This window comes from Salvelinus fontinalis, chromosome 1 (genome assembly GCF_029448725.1).
Source record: "Salvelinus fontinalis isolate EN_2023a chromosome 1, ASM2944872v1, whole genome shotgun sequence".
In the NCBI taxonomy this organism is placed as follows: domain Eukaryota; kingdom Metazoa; phylum Chordata; class Actinopteri; order Salmoniformes; family Salmonidae; genus Salvelinus; species Salvelinus fontinalis.
Window position 1 is genome coordinate 6,236,508 of NC_074665.1, and position 19,761 is coordinate 6,256,268.

At 44.9% G+C, this 19,761-nt stretch overlaps 1 protein-coding gene across 2 annotated transcripts in view; it reads left to right on the forward strand.

Moving 5' to 3' along the window:
* Nucleotides 1-19,761, forward strand: part of LOC129867891 (zinc finger MIZ domain-containing protein 1-like) — a 470,202-nt gene that overhangs the window by 268,023 nt on the left and 182,418 nt on the right. For both annotated transcript variants that reach the window (XM_055941400.1, XM_055941484.1), the window contains exon 3: nucleotides 17,849-17,964. In XM_055941400.1, the coding sequence (XP_055797375.1) occupies nucleotides 17,896-17,964 (69 nt within the window). In that variant the 5' untranslated portion in view covers nucleotides 17,849-17,895. The remainder of the gene's footprint in view (nucleotides 1-17,848; nucleotides 17,965-19,761) is intronic.

Here is a 19,761-nt window from a genome sequence, read left to right on the forward strand (position 1 = left end):
GAGAGACAACAGTACTGAGCTGTTACACAGGAAGGAGAGACAACAGTACTGAGCTGTTAGAGGAAGGAGAGACAACAGTACTGAGCTGTTAGAGAGGAAGGAGAGACAACAGTACTGAGCTGTTAGAGGAAGGAGAGACAACAGTACTGAGCTGTTACACAGGAAGGAGAGACAACAGTACTGAGCTGTTAGAGGAAGGAGAGACAACAGTACTGAGCTGTTACAGGAAGGAGAGACAACAGTACTGAGCTGTTAGAGGATGGAGAGACAACAGTACTGAGCTGTTATCCTTATTGTGGATAGTCAGATTAAATAATTGTTTGGTTTAAACGTTTACATGCTTTGCAAGAAGAACAAGTTCCCTAATAATGTGACTTTTACAATATTTTACTGATGAGGACTTTCCAGTTAAGAAATGACATATTCCTAGCAACAGTTGATGTTTAGTTACTGATAAATACACGTCACCGTCTCATTCTCGTGCAGAACAGTGGGACTGTTCCTTCACAACACTTCCAACATCAATCATATGAGAGAGAGGGAGAGAGATGTATGAGAGAAAGAGAGACATACAGCTAGAGATTGTCAGAGGGGGGGAGGGAGGGGGGGAGGGAGACGGAGAGAGAGAGGGAGGGAGGGAGCGAGACGAAGAGAGAGAAAGAAAGAGAGACAGAGAGAGGGAGGGAGACAGAGAGAGAGACAGAGTGAGTGAGGGTGGGAGACGGAGAGAGGGAGGGAGGGAGACGAAGAAAGAGAGAGAGAGAGAGACAGAGAGAGGGAGGGAGGGAGGGAGACGGAGAGAGGGCTGCTCCAGTAGGTAGCAGAATGTGTATCTGTCTAGTGGACTAGATTACCAGCCTGCAGTTAAATCCCTGCAGAACCCCCAAAGTGAGCATTATCAGTATGGTGCAGAACACTCTCCTCTTTATTCCTCCTCTCTCCTCTCTATTCCTCTTCTCTCCTCTCTATTCCTCCTCTCTCCTCTCTATTCCTCCTCTCTGTTCCTCCTCTCTCCTCTCTATTCCTCTTCTTTCCTCTCTATTCCTCCTCTCTATTCCTCCTCTCTCCTCTCTATTCCTCCTCTCTATTCCTCCTCTCTCCTCTCTATTCCTCTTCATCCTCTCTATTTATCCTCTCTCCTCTCTATTCCTCCTCTCTCCTCTCTATTCCTCCTCTCTCCTCTCTATTCCTCCTCTCTCCTCTCTATTCCTCCTCTCTGTTCCTCCTCTCTCCTCTCTATTCCTCTTCTCTCCTCTCTATTCCTCCTCTCTCCTCTTTATTCCTCCTCTCTCCTCTCTATTCCTCCTCTCTCCTCTCTATTCCTCCTCTCTCCTCTCTATTCCTCCTCTCTGTTCCTCCTCTCTCCTCTCTATTCCTATTCTCTCCTCTCTATTCTTCCTCTCTCCTCTCTATTCCTCCTCTCTCCTCTCTATTCCTCCTCTCTCCTCTCTATTCTTCCTCTCTCCTCTCTATTCCTTCTCTCTCCTCTCTATTCCTCCTCTCTCCTCTTTATTCCTCCTCTCTCCTCTCTATTCATCCTCTCTCCTCTATTCCTCCTCTCTCCTCTCTATTCCTCCTCTCTATTCCACCTCTCTCCTCTCTATTCATCCTCTCTCCTCTCTATTCCTCCTCTTTGTTCCTCTTCTCTCCTCTCTATTCTTCCTCTCTCCTCTCTATTCCTCCTCTCTCCTCTCTATTCCTCCTCTCTCCTCTCTATTCCTCTTCTCTCCTCTCTATTCTTCCTCTCTCCTCTCTATTCCTTCTCTCTCCTCTCTATTCCTCCTCTCTCCTCTTTATTCCTCCTCTCTCCTCTCTATTCCTCCTCTCTCCTCTCTATTCCTCCACTCTATTCCACCTCTCTCCTCTCTATTCATCCTCTCTCCTCTCTATTCCTTCTCTCTGTTCCTCTTCTCTCCTCTCTATTCTTCCTCTCTCTTCTCTATTCCTCCTCTCTCCTCTCTATTCCTCCTCTCTCCTCTCTATTCCTCCTCTCTCCTCTCTATTCCTCCTCTCTGTTCCTCCTCTCTCCTCTCTATTCCTCTTCTCTCCTCTCTATTCTTCCTCTCTCCTCTCTATTCCTCCTCTCTCCTCTCTATTCCTCCTCTCTATTCCTCCTCTCTCCTCTCTATTCCTCTTCTCTCCTCTCTATTCTTCCTCTCTCCTCTCTATCCCTCCTCTCTCCTCTCTATTCCTCCTCTCTCCTCTCTATTCCTCCTCTCTGTTCCTCGTCTCTCCTCTCTATTCCTCTTCTCTCCTCTCTATTCTTCCTCTCTCCTCTCTATTCCTCCTCTCTCCTCTCTATTCCTCCTCTCTATTCCTCCTCTCTCCTCTCTATTCCTCTTCTCTCCTCTCTATTCTTCCTCTCTCCTCTCTATTCCTCTTCTCTATTCCACCTCTCTCCTCTCTATTCATCCTCTCTTCTCTCTATTCCTCCTCTCTGTTCCTCTTCTCTCCTCTCTATTCTTCCTCTCTCCTCTCTATTCCTCCTCTCTCCTCTCTATTCCTCCTCTCTCCTCTCTATTCCTCTTCTCTCCTCTCTATTCTTCCTCTCTACTCTCTATTCCTTCTCTCTCCTCTCTATTCCTCCTCTCTCCTCTTTATTCCTCCTCTCTCCTCTCTATTCATCCTCTCTCCTCTCTATTCCTCCTCTCTCCTCTCTATTCCTCCTCTCTATTCCACCTCTCTCCTCTCTATTCATCCTCTCTTCTCTCTATTCCTCCTCTCTGTTCCTCTTCTCTCCTCTCTATTCTTCCTCTCTCCTCTCTATTCCTCCTCTCTCCTCTCTATTCCTCCTCTCTCCTCTCTATTCCTCCTCTCTGTTCCTCCTCTCTCCTCTCTATTCCTATTCTCTCCTCTCTATTCTTCCTCTCTCCTCTCTATTCCTCCTCTCTCCTCTCTATTCCTCCTCTCTATTCCACCTCTCTCCTCTCTATTCATCCTCTCTCCTCTCTATTCCTCCTCTTTGTTCCTCTTCTCTCCTCTCTATTCTTCCTCTCTCCTCTCTATTCCTCCTCTCTCCTCTCTATTCCTCCTCTCTCCTCTCTATTCCTCTTCTCTCCTCTCTATTCTTCCTCTCTCCTCTCTATTCCTTCTCTCTCCTCTCTATTCCTCCTCTCTCCTCTTTATTCCTCCTCTCTCCTCTCTATTCCTCCTCTCTCCTCTCTATTCCTCCTCTCTATTCCACCTCTCTCCTCTCTATTCATCCTCTCTCCTCTCTATTCCTTCTCTCTGTTTCTCTTCTCTCCTCTCTATTCTTCCTCTCTCTTCTCTATTCCTCCTCTCTCCTCTCTATTCCTCCTCTCTCCTCTCTATTCCTCCTCTCTCCTCTCTATTCCTCCTCTCTGTTCCTCCTCTCTCCTCTCTATTCCTCTTCTCTCCTCTCTATTCTTCCTCTCTCCTCTATTCCTCCTCTCTCCTCTCTATTCCTCCTCTCTATTCCTCCTCTCTCCTCTCTATTCCTCTTCTCTCCTCTCTATTCCTCCTCTCTCCTCTCTATCCCTCCTCTCTCCTCTCTATTCCTCCTCTCTCCTCTCTATTCCTCCTCTCTGTTCCTCCTCTCTCCTCTCTATTCCTCTTCTCTCCTCTCTATTCTTCCTCTCTCCTCTCTATTCCTCCTCTCTCCTCTCTATTCCTCCTCTCTATTCCTCCTCTCTCCTCTCTATTCCTCTTCTCTCCTCTCTATTCTTCCTCTCTCCTCTCTATTCCTCTTCTCTATTCCACCTCTCTCCTCTCTATTCATCCTCTCTTCTCTCTATTCCTCCTCTCTGTTCCTCTTCTCTCCTCTCTATTCTTCCTCTCTCCTCTCTATTCCTCCTCTCTCCTCTCTATTCCTCCTCTCTCCTCTCTATTCCTCTTCTCTCCTCTCTATTCTTCCTCTCTACTCTCTATTCCTTCTCTCTCCTCTCTATTCCTCCTCTCTCCTCTTTATTCCTCCTCTCTCCTCTCTATTCATCCTCTCTCCTCTCTATTCCTCCTCTCTCCTCTCTATTCCTCCTCTCTATTCCACCTCTCTCCTCTCTATTCATCCTCTCTTCTCTCTATTCCTCCTCTCTGTTCCTCTTCTCTCCTCTCTATTCTTCCTCTCTCCTCTCTATTCCTCCTCTCTCCTCTCTATTCCTCCTCTCTCCTCTCTATTCCTCCTCTCTGTTCCTCCTCTCTCCTCTCTATTCCTATTCTCTCCTCTCTATTCTTCCTCTCTCCTCTCTATTCCTCCTATCTCCTCTCTATTCCTCCTCTCTATTCGACCTCTCTCCTCTCTATTCCTCTTCTCTCCTCTCTATTCTTCCTCTCTCCTCTCTATTCCTCCTCTCTCCTCTCTATTCCTCCTCTCTCCTCTCTATTCCTCCTCTCTGTTCCTCCTCTCTCCTCTCTATTCCTCTTCTCTCCCCTCTATTCTTCCTCTCTCCTCTCTATTCCTCCTCTCTCCTCTCTATTCCTCCTCTCTATTCCTCCTCTCTCCTCTCTATTCATCTTCTCTCCTCTCTATTCTTCCTCTCTCCTCTCTATTCCTACTCTCTCCTCTCTATTCCTCCTCTCCATTCCTCTTCTATCCTCTCTATTCCTCTTCTCTCCTCTCTATTCTTCCTCTCTCCTCTCTATTCCTCTTCTCTCCTCTCTATTCTTCCTCTCTCCTCTCTATTTCTCATCTCTCCTCTCTATTCCTCCTCTCTCCTCTCTATTCCTCCTCTCTCCTCTATATTCCTCCTCTCTATTCTCCCTCTCTCCTCTCTATTCCTTCTCTCTCCTCTCTATTCCTCTTCTCTCCTCTCTATTCTTCCTCTCTTTCTCCTCTCTCCTCTATTCCTCTTCTCTCCTCTCTATTCTTCCTCTCTCCTCTCTATTTCTCATCTCTCCTCTCTATTCCTCCTCTCTCCTCTCTATTCCTCCTCTCTCCTCTATATTCCTCCTCTCTATTCTCCCTCTCTCCTCTCTATTCCTTCTCTCTCCTCTCTATTCCTCTTCTCTCCTCTCTATTCTTCCTCTCTTTCTCCTCTCTCCTCTATTCCTCCTCTATCCTCTCTATTCCTCCTCTCCTCTCCATTCCTCCTCTCTCCTCTCTATTCCTCATCTCTCCTCTCTATTCATCCTCTCTCCTCTCTCCTCTCTATTCCTCCTCTCTCCTCTCTATTCCTCCTTTCTATTCCTCCTCTCTATTCCCCATGTCTCCTCTCGATTCCTCCTCTCTCCTCTCTATTCCTCTTCTCTCCTCTCTATTCTTCCTCTCCCCTCTCTATTTACCCTCTCTCTTCTCTATTCCCCCTCTCTCCTCTCTATTCCTCCTCTCTCCTCTCTATTCCTCCTCTCTATTCCTATTCTCTCCTCTCTATTCTTCCTCTCTCCTCTCTATTCCTCCTCTCTCCTCTCTATTCCTCTTCTCTCCTCTCTATTCTTCCTCTCTCCTCTCTATTTCTCCTCTATATTCATCCCCTCTCCTCTCTATTCCTCCTCTCTCCTCTCTATTCCTCCTCTCTATTCCTCCTCTCTCATATCTAGTCCTCCTCTCTCCTCTCTATTCCTCCTCTCTCCTCTCTTTTTTCCCCCCCTCCTCTCTATTCCTCTTCTCTCCTCTCTATTCCTCCTCTCTCCTCTCTATTCCTCCTCTCTCCTCTCTATTCCTCCTCTCTCCTCTCTATTCCTCCTCTCTCCTCTCTATTCCTCTTCTCTTCTCTCTATTCTTCCTCTCTCCTCTCTATTCCTCCTCTCTCCTCTCTATTCCTCCTCTCTATTCCTCCTCTCTCCTCTCTATTCCTCCTCTCTCTTCTCTATTCCCCCTCTCTATTCCTCATCTCTCCTCTATATTCCTCCTCTCTCCTCTATATTCATCCTCTCTCCTCTCTATTCCTCCTCTCCTCTCTATTCCTCATCTCCTCTCTATTCCTCCTCTCCTCTCTATTCCTCCTCTCCTCTTCTATTCCTTCTTATTCTAGTGTAAAATAAGGAAATGTAGCGTGACAGCCAGGGAGAGATAAACCAGAGAGGGAGAGAAAGAGGGGGATGGAGGAGGAAGATGGATAGAGATGAGAGAAAGATGGGGATGGAGGAGGAAGATGGAGAGATGAGAGAAAGAGAGGGATGGAGGAGGAAGACAGAGAGAGATGAGAGGGAGAGAAAGAGGGGGATGGAGGAGGAAGATGGATAGAGATGAGAGAAAGATGCGGATGGAGGAGGAAGACGGAGAGATGAGAGAGAGAAAAAGAGGAGGATGGAGGAGGAAGACGGAGAGAGAAAGAGTGGGATGGAGGAGGAAGACGCAGAGAGATGAGAGGGGGATGGATGATCAAGATGGAGAGAGATGAGAGAGAGAGGGGGATGGAGGAGGAAGATGGAGAGAGATGAGAAAAAGAGGGGGGTGGAAGAGGAAGACAGCGAGAGAAAGAGAAAGAGGGGGATGGAGGAGGAAGACGGAGAGAGATGAGAGAAAGAGGGGGATGGAGGAGGAAGACAGAGAGAGAAAGAGGGGGATGGAGGAGGAAGACAGAGAGAGAAAGAGAAAGAGGGGGATGGAGGAGGAAGACGGAGAGAGAAAGAGGGGGATGGAGGAGGAAGACGGAGAGAGAAAGAGAAAGAGGGGGATGGAGGAGGAAGACAGAGAGAGAAAGAGGAGGATGGAGGAGGAAGACAGACAGAGAGAGAAAGAGGAGGATGGAGGAGGAAGACAGAGAGAGAAAGAGGGGGATGGAGGAGGAAGACGGAGAGAGATGAGAGAGAGAAAAAGAGGGGGATGGAGGAGGAAGACAGAGAGAGATGCAGCTCCGTTGTCATTAATTCACGTTGTCCTGTACTTACAGCTGCGTTATGAGTTATGACCAGAGCTCTGAGGTTAGATTTATTTTGACGTTGAACGCTGCGTTAAATCAGTTCTCCAGGCAGAATTGATAACCTTTAATGTTAGCGGGGCATGTTGGATCCTGTAGTTTCCTCAAGTCCTTTTAGTTCCCTGAAAAATGAGTCCTCAGAAATACTATTTCCATGAACTGTGTGTGTGTGTGTGTGTGTGTGTGTGTGTGTGTGTGTGTGTGTGTGTGTGTGTGTGTGTGTGTGTGTGTGTGGGGGGGGGGGGGGGGGGGGGGTGTGGGGGGGGGTGTGTGTGTGTGTGTGTGTGTGTGTGTGGATGAGATGTAGTCCGAACATGTCCTAGGATACAGATCAATGTTAACCAACAGATTACATGACTGAGCAGGGTAAACAGTCAACACATGCCAAGGTATCTCACTGCCGCACGATGGAAGGAGATCTCACTCTCTCTCTTCAATTCAATTGACTTTATTGACATGGCAAGTTCATTATTACTTACATTGTCAAAGTATACATATCGAAAAATACAAATCAAATATGTATGTATATATATACAAAATATATATTTATATATAAATAAATGGTGGGACCAACAGCAATAATAACAGTAGTAGTGGACATGGGATTACCATTAACAACAACTACAACAACAATATTAATCAGAACAACAATACATTAAATCAATGGTAGTAGACCAGTGTCAACATGACTGAGAAGACACATGACCTGGTAGTAGACCAGTGTCAACATGACTGAGAAGACACGTGACCTGGTAGTAGACCAGTGTCAATATGACTTGAGAAGACACATGACCTGGTAGTAGACCAGTGTCAATATGACTGAGAAGACACATGACCTGGTAGTAGACCAGTGTCAACATGACTGAGAAGACACGTGACCTGGTAGTAGACCAGTGTCAATATGACTGAGAAGACACATGACCTGGTAGTAGACCAGTGTCAACATGACTGAGAAGACACATGACCTGGTAGTAGACCAGTGTCAACATGACTGAGAAGACACATGACCTGGTAGTAGACCAGTCTCAACACGACTGAGAAGACACATGACCTGGTAGTAGACCAGTGTCAACGTGACTGAGAAGACACATGACCTGGTAGTAGACCAGTGTCAACATGACTGAGAAGACACATGACCTGGTAGTAGACCAGTCTCAACATGACTGAGAAGACACATGACCTGGTAGTAGACCAGTGTCAACATGACTGAGAAGACACATGACCTGGTAGTAGACCAGTGTCTACATGACTGAGAAGACACATGACCTGGTAGTAGACCAGTGTCAACATGACTGAGAAGACACATGACCTGGTAGTAGACCAGTCTCAACATGACTGAGAAGACACATGACCTGGTAGTAGACCAGTGTCAACATGACTGAGAAGACACATGACCTGGTAGTAGACCAGTCTCAACACGACTGAGAAGACACATGACCTGGTAGTAGACCAGTGTCAACGTGACTGAGAAGACACATGACCTGGTAGTAGACCAGTGTCAACATGACTGAGAAGACACATGACCTGGTAGTAGACCAGTCTCAACATGACTGAGAAGACACATGACCTGGTAGTAGACCAGTGTCAACATGACTGAGAAGACACATGACCTGGTAGTAGACCAGTGTCTACATGACTGAGAAGACACATGACCTGGTAGTAGACCAGTGTCAACATGACTGAGAAGACACATGACATGGTAGTAGACCAGTCTCAACATGACTGAGAAGACACATGACCTGGTAGTAGACCAGTGTCAACATGACTGAGAAGACACATGACCTGGTAGTAGACCAGTGTCAACATGACTGAGAAGACACATGACCTGGTAGTAGACCAGTGTCAACATGACTGAGAAGACACATGACCTGGTAGTAGACCAGTGTCAACATGACTGAGAAGACACATGACCTGGTAGTAGACCAGTGTCAACATGACTGAGAAGACACATGACCTGGTAGTAGACCAGTCTCAACATGACTGAGAAGACACATGACCTGGTAGTAGACCAGTGTCAACATGACTGAGAAGACACATGACCTGGTAGTAGACCAGTCTCAACACGACTGAGAAGACACATGACCTGGTATTAGACCAGTGTCAACGTGACTGAGAAGACACATGACCTGGTAGTAGACCAGTGTCAACATGACTAAGACACATGACCTGGTAGTAGACCAGTCTCAACATGACTGAGAAGACACATGACCTGGTAGTAGACCAGTGTCAACATGACTGAGAAGACACATGACCTGGTAGTAGACCAGTGTAAACATGACTGAGAAGACACATGACCTGGTAGTAGACCAGTGTCAACATGACTGAGAAGACACGTGACCTGGTAGTAGACCAGTGTAAACATGACTGAGAAGACACATGACCTGGTAGTAGACCAGTGTCAACATGACTGAGAAGACACATGACATGGTAGTAGACCAGTGTCAACATGACTGAGAAGACACATGACCTGGTAGTAGACCAGTGTCTACATGACTGAGAAGACACATGACCTGGTAGTAGACCAGTGTCAACATGACTGAGAAGACACATGACCTGGTAGTAGACCAGTGTCAACATGACTGAGAAGACACATGACCTGGTAGTAGACCAGTGTCTACATGACTGAGAAGACACATGACCTGGTAGTAGACCAGTGTCAACATGACTGAGAAGACACATGACCTGGTAGTAGACCAGTGTCAACATGACTGAGAAGACACATGACATGGTAGTAGACCAGTGTCAACATGACTGAGAAGACACATGACCTGGTAGTAGACCAGTGTCTACATGACTGAGAAGACACATGACCTGGTAGTAGACCAGTGTCAACATGACTGAGAAGACACATGACATGGTAGTAGACCAGTGTCAACATGACTGAGAAGACACATGACCTGGTAGTAGACCAGTGTCAACATGACTGAGAAGACACATGACCTGGTAGTAGATCAGTGTCAACATGACTGAGAAGACACATGACCTGGTAGTAGACCAGTGGCAACATGACTGAGAAGACACATGACCTGGTAGTAGACCAGTCTCAACATGACTGAGAAGACACATGACATGGTAGTAGACCAGTGTCAACATGACTGAGAAGACACATGACATGGTAGTAGACCAGTGTCAACATGACTGAGAAGACACATGACCTGGTAGTAGATCAGTGTCAACATGACTGAGAAGACACATGACCTGGTAGTAGACCAGTCTCAACACGACTGAGAAGACACATGACCTGGTAGTAGACCAGTGTCAACATGACTGAGAAGACACATGACCTGGTAGTAGACCAGTGTCAACATGACTGAGAAGACACATGACCTGGTAGTAGACCAGTGTCTACATGACTGAGAAGACACATGACCTGGTAGTAGACCAGTGTCAACATGACTGAGAAGACACATGACCTGGTAGTAGACCAGTCTCAAAATGACTGAGAAGACACATGACCTGGTAGTAGACCAGTCTCAACATGACTGAGAAGACACATGACATGGTAGTAGACCAGTGTCAACATGACTGAGAAGACACATGACCTGGTAGTAGACCAGTGTCAACATGACTGAGAAGACACATGACCTGGTAGTAGACCAGTGTCAACATGACTGAGAAGACACATGACCTGGTAGTAGACCAGTGTCAACATGACTGAGAAGACACATGACCTGGTAGTAGACCAGTGTCTACATGACTGAGAAGACACATGACCTGGTAGTAGACCAGTGTCAACATGACTGAGAAGACACATGACCTGGTAGTAGACCAGTCTCAAAATGACTGAGAAGACACATGACCTGGTAGTAGACCAGTTCAACATGACTGAGAAGACACATGACATGGTAGTAGACCAGTGTCAACATGACTGAGAAGACACATGACCTGGTAGTAGACCAGTGTCAACATGACTGAGAAGACACATGACCTGGTAGTAGACCAGTGTCAACATGACTGAGAAGACACATGACCTGGTAGTAGACCAGTCTCAACACGACTGAGAAGACACATGACCTGGTAGTAGACCAGTGTCAACATGACTGAGAAGACACATGACCTGGTAGTAGACCAGTGTCAACATGACTGAGAAGACACATGACCTGGTAGTAGACCAGTGTCTACATGACTGAGAAGACACATGACCTGGTAGTAGACCAGTGTCAACATGACTGAGAAGACACATGACCTGGTAGTAGACCAGTCTCAAAATGACTGAGAAGACACATGACCTGGTAGTAGACCAGTCTCAACATGACTGAGAAGACACATGACATGGTAGTAGACCAGTGTCAACATGACTGAGAAGACACATGACCTGGTAGTAGACCAGTGTCAACATGACTGAGAAGACACATGACCTGGTAGTAGACCAGTGTCAACATGACTGAGAAGACACATGACCTGGTAGTAGACCAGTGTCAACATGACTGAGAAGACACATGACCTGGTAGTAGACCAGTGTCAACATGACTGAGAAGACACATGACCTGGTAGTAGATCAGAGTCAACATGACTGAGAAGACACATGACCTGGTAGTAGACCAGTCTCAAAATGACTGAGAAGACACATGACCTGGTAGTAGACCAGTGTCAACATGACTGAGAAGACACATGACCTGGTAGTAGACCAGTGTCAACATGACTGAGAAGACACATGACCTGGTAGTAGACCAGTCTCAACATGACTGAGAAGACACATGACCTGGTAGTAGACCAGTGTCAACATGACTGAGAAGACACATGACCTGGTAGTAGACCAGTGTCAACATGACTGAGAAGACACATGACCTGGTAGTAGACCAGTCTCAACATGACTGAGAAGACACATGACCTGGTAGTAGACCAGTGTCTACATGACTGAGAAGACACATGACCTGGTAGTAGACCAGTGTCAACATGACTGAGAAGACACATGACCTGGTATGAAAGACAAAACAAAACAAGATGGGAAATATTATCAACATTACTTTGCACTTTTCACTGGCTGTCTCTCAGGTTGTGGCAGGAGGACACATATTTGGCTGCCAAAACTGCGCATTTTGGCTTTTCACCCAATAAATATTAGATTTTTTCTTAATCTTTTATAGTTTCAAATTATTTGTACTGAATAATACTTTTGGGAAATAAATATTCTCTTAGGTCTGAGTATTTGTCACAGTGTAATAGGAAATGCAGCTCTGTCTCTACCTCTCCCCTGGAGCAGAGTGAGCACAGCCTGTCCTCTCTGGGCAGCCAGGTTTGTCTGTGACGACCGGTCTCTATAGCCAGACTGTGCTCACTGAGTCTGTACCTAGTCAGTGTTTTCCTCAGTTTTCTATCAGTCACAGTGGTGAGATAGTCTGCCACCATGTACTGTCTGTTTAGAGCCAAATGGCATTGAAGTTTACTTAGATTTTTTGTTGTGTCTTTCCAATAGGTTCTATATTTTTCTTTTTGTTTTGTGATGATTTGGTTGGGCCAGATTTTCTGACTGCTGTCCTGAGTCTCTATGGGGCTCGTTTGGGTTAGTGAACTGAGCCTCTGAACCAGCTGGCTGAGGGGACTCTTCTCTGGTTTCATCTCTTGACATTGTAGGGCTGTGTGATGAAGAGTGATGAAGATGGTTGAGCCTCTGAACCAGCTGGCTGAGGGGACTCTTCTCTGGTTTCATCTCTTGACATTGTAGGGCTGTGTGATGAAGAGTGATGAAGATGGTTGAGCCTCTGAACCAGCTGGCTGAGGGGACTCTTCTCTGGTTTCATCTCTTGACATTTTAGGGCTGTGTGATGAAGAGTGATGAAGATGGTTGAGCCTCAGAACCAGCTGGCTGAGGGGATTCTTCTCTGGTTTCATCTCTTGACATTGTAGGGCTGTGTGATGAAGAGTGATGAAGATGGTTGAGCCTCTAAACCAGCTGGCTGAGGGGACTCTTCTCTGGTTTCATCTCTTGACATTGTAGGGCTGTGTGATGAAGAGTGATGAAGATGGTTGAGCCTCAGAACCAGCTGGCTGAGGGGACTCTTCTCTGGTTTCATCTCTTGACATTGTAGGGCTGTGTGATGAAGAGTGATGAAGATGGTTGAGCCTCAGAACCAGCTGGCTGAGGGGACTCTTCTCTGGTTTCATCTCTTGACATTGTAGTGCTGTGTGATGAAGAGTGATGAAGATGGTTGAGCCTCAGAACCAGCTGGCTGAGGGGACTCTTCTCTGGTTTCATCTCTTGACATTGTAGAGCTGTGTGATGAAGAGTGATGAAGATGGTTGAGCCTCAGAACCAGCTGGCTGAGGGGACTCTTCTCTGGTTTCATCTCTTGACATTGTAGAGCTGTGTGATGGAATGTTTTGGGGTCACTTGTTTTTAGATGGTTATAAAATTTGATGGCTCTTTTTTCTATTCGAATGAGGAGGGGGTATTGGCCTAATTCTGCCCTACATGCGTTATTTGGAGTTTTTCTTTGTACTCGCAATACAGTCTTGCAAAACTCTGCATGCAATATTTAAATTGGATGTTTGTCCCATTTGGTAAATTCATTATTAGAGAGCGGACACCATACTTCACTGCCATATAGAGCAATTGGTTCTATAACTGATTGAAACATTTTGAGCCAGATTCTAATTGGAATTTTTATTTTGATGTTCCTTTTAATGGCATAGAATGTTCTTTTTGCTTTGTCTCTCAGCTCATTCACAGCCATGTGAAAGCTACCTGTGTTGCTCATATTTAGTCCTAGATATGTGTAGTTTTTGGTGTGTTCTAATAGAACTGTGTCCAAATTGAATTTATATTTGTCATCCTTATTTCCGGACCTTTTTTGGAATATCATTATATTAGTTTTTTTTAGGTTAACGGTCAGAGCCCAGGTCTGACAGAACCTGTGAAGACGATCTAGGTGCTGCTGTAACCCCTCTTTAGTGGGAGACAGCAGCACCAGGTCATCTGCGTACAACAGACACTTGATTTCAGTGTTGTGTAGGGTGATACCAGGTGCTGCCGATTCTTCTAATGTTTTTGCCAATTCATTAATGTAGATGTTAAATAATGTTGGACTTATTGGGCAGCCCTGTTTCACTCCAAGTCCCTGAGAGAAGAAGTCTGTTTGCTTGTTGACAGTTTTAACCGCACATTTGTTTTTAATGTACATTGATTTAATAACATCATATGTTTTCTCTCCAATACAACTTTCTATTAGTTTATAAAAAAGACCTTTGTGCCAAATTGAATCAAATGCTTTCTTGAAATCTACAAAACACGAGTAGATTTTGCCTTTGTTGTGGTTAACTTGTTTATCAATTAGAGTGTGGAGGGTGTAAATGTGGTCTGTTGTACGATAATTTTTTAGAAATCCAATCTGGCTTCTGCTCAGGACGTTGTGTTCGTCAAGGAAATGATGTAGTCTGCTATTTATAATACTGCAGAGAATTTTCCCCAAGTTGCTGTTAACGCAAATTCCTCTGTAATTATTTGGGTCAAATTTGTCTCCATTTGTGATCAATCCCTGGTTCCAAATATCGAGGGGAAATACCTGCAGTGAGGATAATGTTGAAGAGTTTGAGTATAGCCAATTTGAATTTGTGGTCTGTATATTTGATCATTTCATTTAAAATACCATCAGCACCACAGGCCTTTTTGGGTTGGAGAGTGCAAAGTTTTTCTAATAATTCTGCTTCTGTAATTGGGGTATCCACAGGATTCTGGTAGTCTTTGACTGCTAATTCAAGGATTTGTAATTTTTCTTGTATATCTTTTTGTTCTGGGCTCTTTGTTATATTGCTGTAGAGGTTTGCAAAGTGATTTCTCCACATATCCCCATTTTGGATAGCCAATTCCTCATGATGAGGTTTGTTTAATTTATTCCAATTCTCCCAGAAGTGGTTTGATTCTATGGATTCCTCAATTACTGTCTCTTTCTCTCTGTCTGTCTCTGTATCTCTGTCTGTCTCTCTGTCTGTCTCTGTCTCTCTGTCTCTTTCTCTCTGTCTGTCTCTCTGTCTCTCTCTGTGTCTCTGTCTGTCTCTGTCTTTCTGTCTGTCTCTTTCTCTCTGTCTGTCTCTGTCTCTGTGTCTCTGTCTGTCTCTTTCTCTCTGTCTGTCTCTGTCTCCCTGTCTGTCTCTGTCTGTCTCTGTATCTCTGTCTCTGTCTGTCTCTGTCTCTGTCTCTCTGTCTGTCTCTTTCTGTCTCTGTCTGTCTCTTTCTCTCTGTCTGTCTCTGTCTCCCTGTCTGTCTCTGTCTGTCTCTGTATCTCTGTCTCTCTCTGTCTCTGTCTCCCTGTCTGTCTCTGTCTGTCTCTGTATCTCTGTCTCGGTCTGTCTCTGTCTCTCTGTCTGTCTCTTTCTCTCTGTCTGTCTCTGTCTCCCTGTCTGTCTCTGTCTGTCTCTGTATCTCTGTCTCTCTCTGTGTCTCTGTCTGTCTCTGTCTCTGTCTCTGTCTCTCTGTCTGTCTCTGTCTCTCTGTCTATCTCTGTACACCAACATACCTTTGTCCTTGTCAGATAGGCTGCTATACAGATTAATGTACAGAAGGAGGCCCCAAAAAAATTCCTCTCCAATTTTATTTATTATTATAATTTTTTTGAAATACCGTAATTTAACCAGGCAAGTCCGTTTTAAGAACACATTCTTATTTACAATGACGGTCTAGGAACAGTTCTTAACTGCCTTGTTCAGGGGCAGAACAACAGATTTTTTACCTTGTCAGCTCAGGGATTCAATCCAGGTTATTGGTACAACGCTCTAACCACTAGGCTACCAAATTGGTTAATTTGCAAATCAGAATATTTTTTTTAAAATATAATCTATTGTTTATTGATTAAATGAGTAGCTCTGTTGAGCCTGAAACATTCTTCCTCACCTCAAGTTCAATTAATTCAATCAGATGAGCACCGGAAATAAAGCCCTCTGTAGAACAATGATCAATTCCCCTGCTGTCCCTGGGGCCGTTTGTCCCACGCTCGCACGCCTGCACACATATACACGTGCACACCCGCACACACATGCACACACACGTCGCACACACACACAGCAACATCAATGGTGAACATTTAACTCGGGAAAGTGTCAAATATACATTATTTTCAGTGAACATATGAGTCCCACTGAACTGGTGTTAAAATAATACTTTTGAAAGTGTAAAAGATTTAACTCTGTTCCGCATTCAACTCTTAAACTGTTCAAATTAACTGGTGGTGTTTGCTTAGCTCTACTGTAGAGTAATATGCAACACCTACAGTGTCTGCCCTTTATTGAAGACTAAAATTGTCTAAATAAATAAAACAAAAATGTCTGAGTCCGTTGGAGCGCCGGCTGTCTCTCTCTCTCTCAGCCAAAAGCCAGCAATTACCAGATAACGGAAACCCTGGTGTGTGTGTTTGCACAACACTGTCTCAGTTCAGAGGCTTCTCTTCTTCCAGTGTCACTGTGGTTGTGTGTCAGTCAGACAGCCAGTCAGTCAGCCAGCCAGTCAGTCAGTCACTCAGTCAGACAGTGTGAGAGGCCACTGCCAGGGCTTGTTGAGAGTGTCACTGTGACTGAGAGGAATGCAATTCTCTTTGAGGTGCTAGTCACCTGTCAAATCAATAGCTTTACCTCTCTCCTTCCACGCACCTGCCAGCTCCCTCCTAACACACACATACGGGAACACACACAACTCACAGAGGCACAGACACACACACAAATGTCACAGCTCCCTCCTAACACACACATACGGGAACACACACACACAGAAGCACAGACACACACACAGACATACACACTGCAATATCATTTTTTTTTTTATCTCTGTCTTCTCCTCCAGAGGTCACTAGTTTAATGTCTTTGTCTCTCTGTCTTCTCCTCCAGAGGTCACTAGTTTAATGTCTTTGTCTCTCTGTCTTCTCCTCCAGAGGTCACTAGTTTGTCTTTGTCTCTCTGTCTTCTCTTCCAGAGGTCACTAGTTTAATGTCTTTGTCTCTCTGTCTTCTCCTCCAGAGGTCACTAGTTTAATGTCTTTGTCTCTCTGTCTTCTCTTCCAGAGGTCACTAGTTTAATGTCTTTGTCTCTCTGTCTTCTCCTCCAGAGGTCACTAGTTTGTCTTTGTCTCTCTGTCTTCTCTTCCAGAGGTCACTAGTTTAATGTCTTTGTCTCTCTGTCTTCTCCTCCAGAGGTCACTAGTTTAATGTCTTTGTCTCTCTGTCTTCTCCTCCAGAGGTCACTAGTTTGTCTTTGTCTCTCTGTCTTCTCTTCCAGAGGTCACTAGTTTAATGTCTTTGTCTCTCTGTCTTCTCTTCCAGAGGTCACTAGTTTAATGTCTTTGTCTCTCTGTCTTCTCCTCCAGAGGTCACTAGTTTGTCTTTGTCTCTCTGTCTTCTCTTCCAGAGGTCACTAGTTTAATGTCTTTGTCTCTCTGTCTTCTCTTCCAGAGGTCACTAGTTTAATGTCTTTGTCTCTCTGTCTTCTCCTCCAGAGGTCACTAGTTTAATGTCTTTGTCTCTCTGTCTTCTCCTCCAGAGATCACTACTTTAATGTCTTTGTCTCTCTGTCTTCTCCTCCAGAGGTCACTACTTTAATGTCTTTGTCTCTCTGTCTTCTCCTCCAGAGGTCACTAGTTTAATGTCTTTGTCTCTCTGTCTTCTCTTCCAGAGGTCACTAGTTTAATGTCTTTGTCTCTCTGTCCTCTCCTCCAGAGGTCACTAGTTTAATGTCTTTGTCTCTCTGTCTTCTCCTCCAGAGGTCACTACTTTAATGTCTTTGTCTCTCTGTCTTCTCCTCCAGAGGTCACTACTTTAATGTCTTTGTCTCTCTGTCTTCTCCTCCAGAGGTCACTAGTTTAATGTCTTTGTCTCTCTGTCTTCTCTTCCAGAGGTCACTAGTTTAATGTCTTTGTCTCTCTGTCTTCTCTTCCAGAGGTCACTAATTTAATGTCTTTGTCTCTCTGTCTTCTCTTCCAGAGGTCACTAGTTTAATGTTTTTGTCTCTCTGTCTTCTCTTCCAGAGGTCACTACTTTAATGTATTTGTCTCTCTGTCTTCTCTTCCAGAGGTCACTAGTTTAATGTCTTTGTCTCTCTGTCTTCTCCTCCAGAGGTCACTAGTTTAATGGCTGGAAGGTAGAGGTCAAAGAGGGACAAAATGGCCTCCATTCCGTCGATGGACAGGCACATACAGCAGACCAACGACCGGCTGTTGTGTATCAAACAGGTGAGTTTCCACTTGTTTCCATTGTCGTGCCTGATGGACACACGTCAAACAGGTGAGTTTCCACTTGTTTCCAACGTGGTCCCTGATGGACACACGTCAAACAGGTGAGTTTCCACTTGTTTCCAACGTGGTCCCTGATGGACACACGTCAAACAGAAGAGAGCGACATTAATCCATCTGTACTACGTTATTCCGTTTGTTTTTTCTTGGACCAATCTAGTGTTTAACCATAAAATATAAATAGTTACAGCAGCATTTCCCAGACTGGATCCTGTGGACCCCAAGTGGGGGACATTTTGTTTGTTGCTCTACGAAGCTGATTCGAATAATCTTAGCATGATGATGAGTTAAACAAATATGTACAATGTCAGTCAAAAGTTTGGACACATCTATTCATTCAAGGGTTTTTCTTTATTTGACTATTTTCTACATTTTAAGATTCTTCAAAGTAGCTACTCTTTGCCTTGATGACAGCTTTGCGCACTCTTGGCATTCTCTCAACCAGCTTCACCTGGAATGATTTTCCAACAGTCTTGAAGGAGTTCCCAGCTATGCTGAGCACTTGTTGGCTGCTTTTCCTTCACTCTGCCGTCTGACTCATCCCAAACCATCTCAATTGGGTTGAGGTCGGGTGATTGTGGAGGCCAGGTCATCTGATGCAGCACTCCATCACTCTCCTTCTTGGTCAAATAGCCCTTACACAGCCTGGTGGTGTGTTGGGTCATTGTCCTGTTGAAAAACAAATGATAGTCTCACTAAGCCCAAACCAGATGGGATGGCGTATCGCTGCAGAATGCTGTGGTAGCCATGCTGGTTAAGTGTGCCTTGAATTCTAAATAAATCACAGACATTGTCACCAGCCTCACACCATAACACCTCCTCCTCCATGCTTCACGGTGGGAAGCACACATGTGAAGATCATCCGTTCACCTACTCTGCATCTCATAAAGACACGACAATTAGAACCAAAAATCTTACATGTGGACTCATCAGACCAAAGGACAGATTTTCACCGGTCTAATGTTCATTGCTTGTGTTTCTTTGCCCAAGCAAGTCTCTTCTTATTATTGGTGTCCTTTAGTAGTGGTTTATTTGCAGCAATTCAACCACGAAGGCCTGATTCACACAGTCTCCTCTGAACAGTTGATGTTGAGATGTGTCTGTTACTTGAACTCTGTGAAGCGTTTATTTTGATTGCAATTTCTGAGGCAGGTATCTCTAAATAACGTATCCTCTTGCGGTCCTCATGAGAGCCAGTTTCATCATAGAGCTTGATGTTTTTTGCGAAGACTGCACTTGAAGAAACTTGAACTCTAAAAATGTTACGTCTTAAAGTAATAATGGACTGTCGTTTCTCTTTGCTTATTTGAGCTGTTCTTGCCATAATACGGTCTTGGTCTTTTACCAAATAGGGCTATCTTCTGTATACCCTTACCTTGTCACAACACAACTGATTGTCTCAAACGCATTTAGAAGGAAAGAAAGTCCACAAATTAACTTTTAAGAAGGCACACCTGTTAACTGAAATGCATTCCAGGTGACTACCTCATGAAGCTGGTTGAGAGAATGCCAAGAGTATGCAAAGCTGTCATTAAGGTAAAGGGTGGCTGTTTTGATTTGTCTAACACTTTTTTTGTTACTACATGATTCCATATGTGTTAAGCTGAGACAGACATACCCAAGACGACTCAAAGCTGAGACAGACATACCCAAGACGACTCAAAGCTGGTACAGACATACCCAAGATGACTCAAAGCTGGTACAGACATACCCAAGACGACTCAAAGCTGGTACAGA